At 40.0% G+C, this 6,806-nt stretch overlaps 1 protein-coding gene across 1 annotated transcript; it reads left to right on the forward strand.

The window, feature by feature from the left end:
- The first annotated feature begins 1,352 nt into the window (after positions 1-1,352).
- On the forward strand, positions 1,353-4,991 carry rps4x (ribosomal protein S4 X-linked). Its single transcript, XM_043245795.1, has 7 exons — positions 1,353-1,430; positions 1,927-2,004; positions 2,232-2,412; positions 4,036-4,133; positions 4,239-4,410; positions 4,491-4,648; positions 4,837-4,991. Exons 1-7 carry the CDS (start codon positions 1,428-1,430, stop codon positions 4,936-4,938), a joined length of 792 nt encoding a protein of 263 aa, XP_043101730.1. The 5' UTR covers positions 1,353-1,427; the 3' UTR covers positions 4,939-4,991.
- Positions 4,992-6,806: the final 1,815 nt, after the last annotated feature.

Below are 6,806 nucleotides of genomic sequence, written 5' to 3' on the forward strand. Positions count from 1 at the left end.
CTGAAACTTAATCAAAGATTTTTCGTTTAGCACTTTTCTTCCATTTATTTTTCTACGTAAGAGAGCTATCGCCTATTATATTTAAAAGTGTGTACTTTTCAGTTTTTTTTTTTCCCGAACTTGAGAAAATAAAGTTACAAAGCGCAAGTCTTTGTCTTTTTCTTTCCAATAAAATCACTTGAACTGAACGAGAAACGCATCTCATGATTTTTACACCCTTCATGGTTTAATAGTTAATAGTGCACGAGTGCTGGCTTAAAAACAAAACTTAAGTATTTTATATTAAAATGTAATTTCCAATTGCCAACAAATAAGCTAATATTATCTTGAGTAGATAAACCAATTGCTGGACAAAGCTAAATTCGGAAAAACCTTTTAATGATAATTAAAACCAGCGATCATGTAGAGACGAGACGCTAGACAGTGAAAGATGACTAACTGGTTAATGCTGCCATCTAGCGGCCGGCTTAAATACACAATCCCTTCTAGCTAATGTAGAAATATCAACAGATCAGTTGATATCTATTTATATATGGGATGCTTAAATGTCAATGAGTAAGAAGAGGAAAACAGTGCCTTTAATTGTCCTCAGACATGCTACAGGATAGTTAAGTGTTCAAGCGGTTATATGGTGACCGGAAGAGGACTAGCCTTCATCTGCTCTCAGTAACACAGCCCTCTTTATCCTATCCTAAACAATAAGAGATTTATTTATTTCATTATTTTACAGACTTTCATCTGAACTACTAACACTATTTTCCCCTTGGTGAACAAGTAGGCCTACATGAAGTCTGAAAACCCCCAAAACACACAAACAAAACATGTTAGTTACTGGTTGTTAATAAAAACAAACAAAAAAATTATAGGTACTACTACTGATAGGCTACTACAAAACAAATTTATTAAATTAACTGCTAATCCTGTTATTCATGACATTCGAGGAATTGCCTAAAATACGTTTTAGGGCACATGAAAAAAAAAAATCCAAAATATATAATTGTAAATAATACTGACGAGCGTTTAATTTGAACTATTTTGATCACAGAAAGAGGACAAAATAAAGTAACCACTGTAATGACTTATTTAAAAATTTTCACAGCACCTAAGTAGTAGAATTAGTTTAAAAGCAGCGAAAACAGCAATACATCACGAGGAGTAAGGCCTGGTGTAAAGAATAAACCAGGAATGACCCAAAAGCCCCGTTCATGAAGAAACACGCACTTACAACGTACACGATTTTAAAAAGAATCAAGAAAACATTGAGTAAAAGAGCACGTGTGTTTGAGGAGTGATCACACAGCTCCCCGCTTGATGGCAGGCGCGCGCGCGGCTGATAGCGGCAGCGTGGTTTGTCCCTCGCCGGCGCCCGTAGCTCAGCTTATCTTCCGCTGACAGGAAGTGGCTGGTCCTTTTCCGCAGACTCCAACATGGTGAGTGCATTTCATTCGTGATAGCCTCCCAAAATAATCCACAATCATCAACGTTTTAAAGAGCCGAGTTTTCCATTGGTGTTCCAAATAATGCGCTTTTACCCCATTAAAGGTGAAAAGTACACAAATTGTCATGAAAAAGCGCAGATGTGATGTTTAAAAGGTTAGCGGAAAATGCTTCGCTCAACCGCTCAGCGGTAAAGGGGACGCGCTCTGGCGTTTGAGGGTGTAGTGTGTTTTTTAACTAATTCTGTGATTTTTAATAACATCATTTTAAATGAGTATGAAATTAACTTGAAAATGAAGCTGGCGTTGTTTAAATGGCGCTCTTTGCCTTCTGTGTATTTAAATGACAAGAAATAAGCCGCAGGCCTCGTCTGGTCGAGCTTGTGCTCTTGTTGCAGAGCGCTGTGTAGTGCGTTTGTCCGCTCTTTAGCTGCACTGAAAGAGGCCGAGTTCTATTATCGAATTGAATAGTTTCTATTTTTATGTTTAGGCCCGTGGACCGAAGAAGCATCTGAAGCGCGTCGCAGCTCCTAAACACTGGATGCTGGACAAACTCACTGGAGTGTTTGTAAGTGGAGCTTTATTTTCTTAAAGATGCATTCAGTGACTTTTGTGTTTTGTTAATTTCCTCATCTAGAAGTCTTAACCACATTTGGTTAAGAAACAATATCACCTGCTCAATGCAAAAGAGTGTTATGTACATTGACCGAGTTGCTTCTGCTAACAGGAAATAATGCTTAAAACAAAGTAAGGTGATGTTGTATGGCAGTGAATGGATTTGTTTGGTTTGCGTAGGCTCCTCGTCCCTCCACCGGTCCCCACAAACTGAGGGAGTGCCTGCCCCTCATCATCTTCCTGAGGAACCGTCTCAAGTACGCTCTGACCGGAGATGAGGTCAAAAAGATCTGCATGCAGAGGTTCATCAAGATCGATGGCAAGGTCCGCACCGACGTCACGTACCCCACTGGCTTCATGGGTGAGTCTTGCTGCACTCGTCTCTAGTGAACTGGTAGTCATCTGCGATCCTGCATTTACTGTAAACCATGATGCAGAGAAAGTTGGGTCATGAGCTGTGCATATAAACGTTGTACCACTGAAACATGCAGCACAGCACTCTATAGTAGTCAACACTTGAAGTGGATCGTTGAATGTCCATCAAACAAGAATGCATTTTGGTTGTCTGACAGCTTAAAGGTTCTGGTACTCTTCAAATGTTGACTACTGCAGTTGTTTTCAATCCTGTTCCTCGGGACCCACTGCTCTGCTCATTTTGTATGTCTCCGTTATCTGACACTCATTTGAGTTCATGGAGCTCTTTCCTAGTTAGCTGGTGATACGACCAGTTTGAAAACCACTGGACTACTGTATGCTAAACTTCAAGAGAGCACTAAAAGAGGTTTTGTGGTGAAACTAATTGGACTGTGGTGGGCTAAGACGGTATAAGAAAGTGGGTGTTAGCGATGCAAAGTCTAATTCTTTTTCACAAACTGGTTCTTATTGGACAGTTTGGCTCATTGAACCGGTTCAAAAAGCAGATTCATTGAAGAAACAATGTGACAGGAAAGAGACAGTCAGTGCCATTTATCTGTAAACATTTATATAGTCATTTGTCAACAGCTATGGAAACATTCAAATAATGCATTACTAATTACATTCCTAAAGGTTTTGCACCTACAGCCCACATTAGACACTGATGCACAAACTACATGTCTACAGTATAAAGAATTAACCAGTCTAATGATAACCTTAATATAGAATCTGCTTGCACAATGAACTGTTGTAAAAAAATAAGGTTTTAACTAAATATTCTTTAAGAATAGTAGTCATGTATCCTGCATCATCAACCTGGAACTAAACTTTGATTTGAACGGCTTAAAAGAACGATTCGTTCAGGAACCTAACATCACTAGTGGGCGTCTTTTTAAGAGCTAAATATTCAAGCATAGCGTTTTGCCTGATGAAACCCTGTATCTGAATCATTTAGGACAGGCTTTTTCTCAACCCTGCAAATCTCTCCCACTCTCCTGCAAATCTTAACTCCAAACCCAATCAAACGCACCTGAATCTGCTAATTAAGCTGCTCAAGATTTCTAGTAAGCTACAGGCAGGTGAGTTTGAATTAAGGTTGGAGCAAAACTCTACAGGACATTGGACCTCCGGGACCAGGGTTGAGAACCCCTGCTATACCTGAAATGTAGAGTTTTTGCTTCATTGCTCATGTCACTTTTTTTTTTTTTTTTTAGAGATGTAAGGTTTATTATTCGGTCACATGGATGTCTTGTGTATTGCAATCAATACAATGAGCCGATGTGAGTCTCTGCTCTGGTGCTCTCAATTGAGCATGTGAGCTGAATCTTACCAGATGGTTGAACCGCAATCGTCACATTGAGTGACTAATCCTTCAGTGTTGTCACAACACTCTCCTTCTCGTAGCGTTTCCACTGTGCACCCATACTTGCCTAGTAGGTGCCAACAGGATATTAATCTGCTGTGACTGATTTTCCACCTCAGGTGATACGGCAGGCTGTTATAAAACATAAGCTGAGGTGGTGGTCTGATGGCCATGTGTTGATAAAGTGGTGTTCTGTCGTGCTTTCAGATGTGGTCAGCATTGAGAAAACCGGCGAGAACTTCAGGCTGATCTATGATGTTAAGGGACGCTTTACAGTTCACCGCATCACAAACGAGGAGGCCAAGGTGAGCTTGATAGTCTTGTGAAATACATGCCAAATAATGGATGGTAGAACAGTGTACATCAGTGTTGTTGTTTTTTTTGAGCTAATACTTTATTTCTGCTTTTAGTACAAATTGTGCAAGGTGAGGAAGATCCTCGTCGGCACAAAGGGAATCCCACATCTGGTGACCCACGACGCCCGCACCATCCGTTACCCTGATCCTCTGATCAAGGTCAACGACACCATCCGCATTGACCTGGACACAGGCAAAATCACAGATTTCATCAAATTTGAGACAGGTCGGTGAGCGTATTGTCTTAAAGTTTTGTCATACTTGTGAATTGCACATCACTTATTGACTCTTCCTGTGTGTAAATAGGCAACATGTGCATGGTGATCGGAGGTGCTAACTTGGGGCGTATTGGTGTGATCACCAATAGAGAGAAGCATCCTGGGTCTTTTGATGTGGTGCATGTTAAAGACAGCACTGGTAACAGCTTTGCCACCAGGCTCTCCAACATCTTCGTCATCGGCAAGGTGAGTGCAGGATTCCTGTGCAATGTTTAATATAGACTATTAGCAAGCAGTATATGCTCAAACAGTGCTTAAATTAAGACTTGAGGATTTGGAAGCTGATTGTGTGTCACATGGTAATTTAAATGTTTTTTGGTAACATGTCTTTCCTTATTACAAGTCTAAAGTTGTAATTCTGTGTCTGTCATCAGGGCAACAAGCCATGGGTGTCCCTGCCTCGTGGAAAGGGTATCCGCCTGACCATTGCTGAGGAGAGAGACAAGAGACTGGCTGCCAAACAGAGCAGCAGCTAGGTCAACAGACTAGCAAATGCCTTGGTTTCAAATTAAAAGGTTATTTACAACTACAGCGACTCTTGTCTTTTGTTTAAACGTATGATGTGGAAAAACTTCAGATTCTGTTGAAGGTGGGTTTTTTTTTTTTTTTTTTTAAATAAGTTATCTACTTAAACTTGTCTCTATTCCCACACCTGTGGTCTTGCGTACCTGAGTGTGTGCAAGTCTTTCCCAGGTCTGATAAATGCCAGAGCTGAAAGCACACTAAATCTACACGATCACTAATACCGCTTCATACCGTGTTTGATGCTGTGTATCCAATCATTCATGTTCAGAAGCTGTTTTGAATTTGCAGAATGGTGAAAAACTTTCCAGCATTCAACTAAATTAGCCAAACTATTATCTGGAAGCCAAGTGTTTTTTTTTTTTTTTTTTTTGGTTTTTTTTCCTTCCTGCTGTTGCAGAGATGGGTTTTAAAACTGATCAACTGCTGCTTATCACTTAAAACATCACCAATTTAAAATTGTCCATGTTACATGGGAAATACTGAAGTCAATAGACATTAAGTATTGAGAATCTAGTTTGTCATTTCTAATTGGCGACATTTCACATTCTAGGATCATAATGTGTGGGATCATATTGTTTCCTGATGTGGACTAGAGATGGAGTGTGGAGTTTTTTTTTTTTTTTTTTTTTTTTAAGGTCCATGATCTTAATGTCCGTTCCTGCACTGCTAGGTTAATACGTGTGTAAATAGTTTGACCAATATGAACTTGCAGTAACACCTAGTGGTGAGAGTGTGGTACTACTCCTAAGTGAGCCTTTCACTTTTTGGTGCCATTGTATAAATATACGCACCCCCCTAAAATTTCTGTATGCACGTTTTAATCCAGTTTAGTCTTGTTATTGGAGATCTACTTCATGCTTCTTTTTAAATGTCAACAACGGGATAAATATTAATTTTTTTTTGGCATGTAACTCTTTAAAATTTGTATTAACTTTAAATTTCACTCACAGCTGCTGTCATGCCTAGTTGAACTCTTGAGCCAAATATAGGCAATATATTAAGACCAGTGGTCGAGTGCAAAGACTGCAAGTAATTTAGTAGGTTTGTGTGTGTTTGGGCTGGAAATGAGTTTCAACGTTGTTGTAATCTAATATTTAGTTTCAACTGTAGTGGGAACATGGATAAGGAAAATGGATCTAAAAAGTTAAGCTGAATGAAACTTCACCTTCGATTAGAGATGATCTTGCGCATGCTCATTAGATTTAAGCAGGACAGTATCAGTTCAGCAGTAAACATCAGCTGAACTCCTGTCTTAGCTTTGGCGGTGTGTGAATGAGTGGGTGTTTATAAACTAGAGGAAATATTTGTATATATAGACGAGTGCGCTTTTGGATTTGTTGATTCTGTGGTATAAGACTGGAGCACACCTGTGTGTATGTTCTCTTGTGCCACATAGCTGAGGCTCATCTCCAGAAGGCCATATGGGTCCTGCTGAGCTTCAGCCTGTTCCTCCTGCAGCCTTTGGCCTGCTGGTCCACAGCAGCGCAGCACGGCTCACCTCAACACACATTGCAGGGGCTGTCTGCCAGAACGCAATACGAACTAAAAACACAGGCTCTGGTGTCCTTGAGTTTAAACATTCTGCTGCATTTGAAAGCGTAATCATCCTCAAACCACTCGCCCGCCTCCCTGTCCTTAAGGACTTCTGCTAGATACGCCGTTATCCGTGGAAGTCTATTTCTATGGGAAGTCGTAATAATGCCAAAAAAAGGTTACATTCATGAGATAAAAAGTTGAAATAAGGACAAAAAAAATTAAGTTCCACATATAGGTATCTAATCTTTCGGTCCTGTCAATCATCTTTATAATATATGCTGCT

This window comes from Puntigrus tetrazona, chromosome 7 (genome assembly GCF_018831695.1).
Source record: "Puntigrus tetrazona isolate hp1 chromosome 7, ASM1883169v1, whole genome shotgun sequence".
In the NCBI taxonomy this organism is placed as follows: Eukaryota; Metazoa; Chordata; class Actinopteri; order Cypriniformes; family Cyprinidae; genus Puntigrus; species Puntigrus tetrazona.

Bases quoted from the DNA above. Each gene is read 5' to 3' on its own strand.
- rps4x (XM_043245795.1), top strand. The intron at 2,005-2,231 runs GTAAGTGGAGCT...TGGTTTGCGTAG, and splicing joins ACAAACTCACTGGAGTGTTT to GCTCCTCGTCCCTCCACCGG. The intron at 2,413-4,035 runs GTGAGTCTTGCT...TCGTGCTTTCAG, and splicing joins GTACCCCACTGGCTTCATGG to ATGTGGTCAGCATTGAGAAA.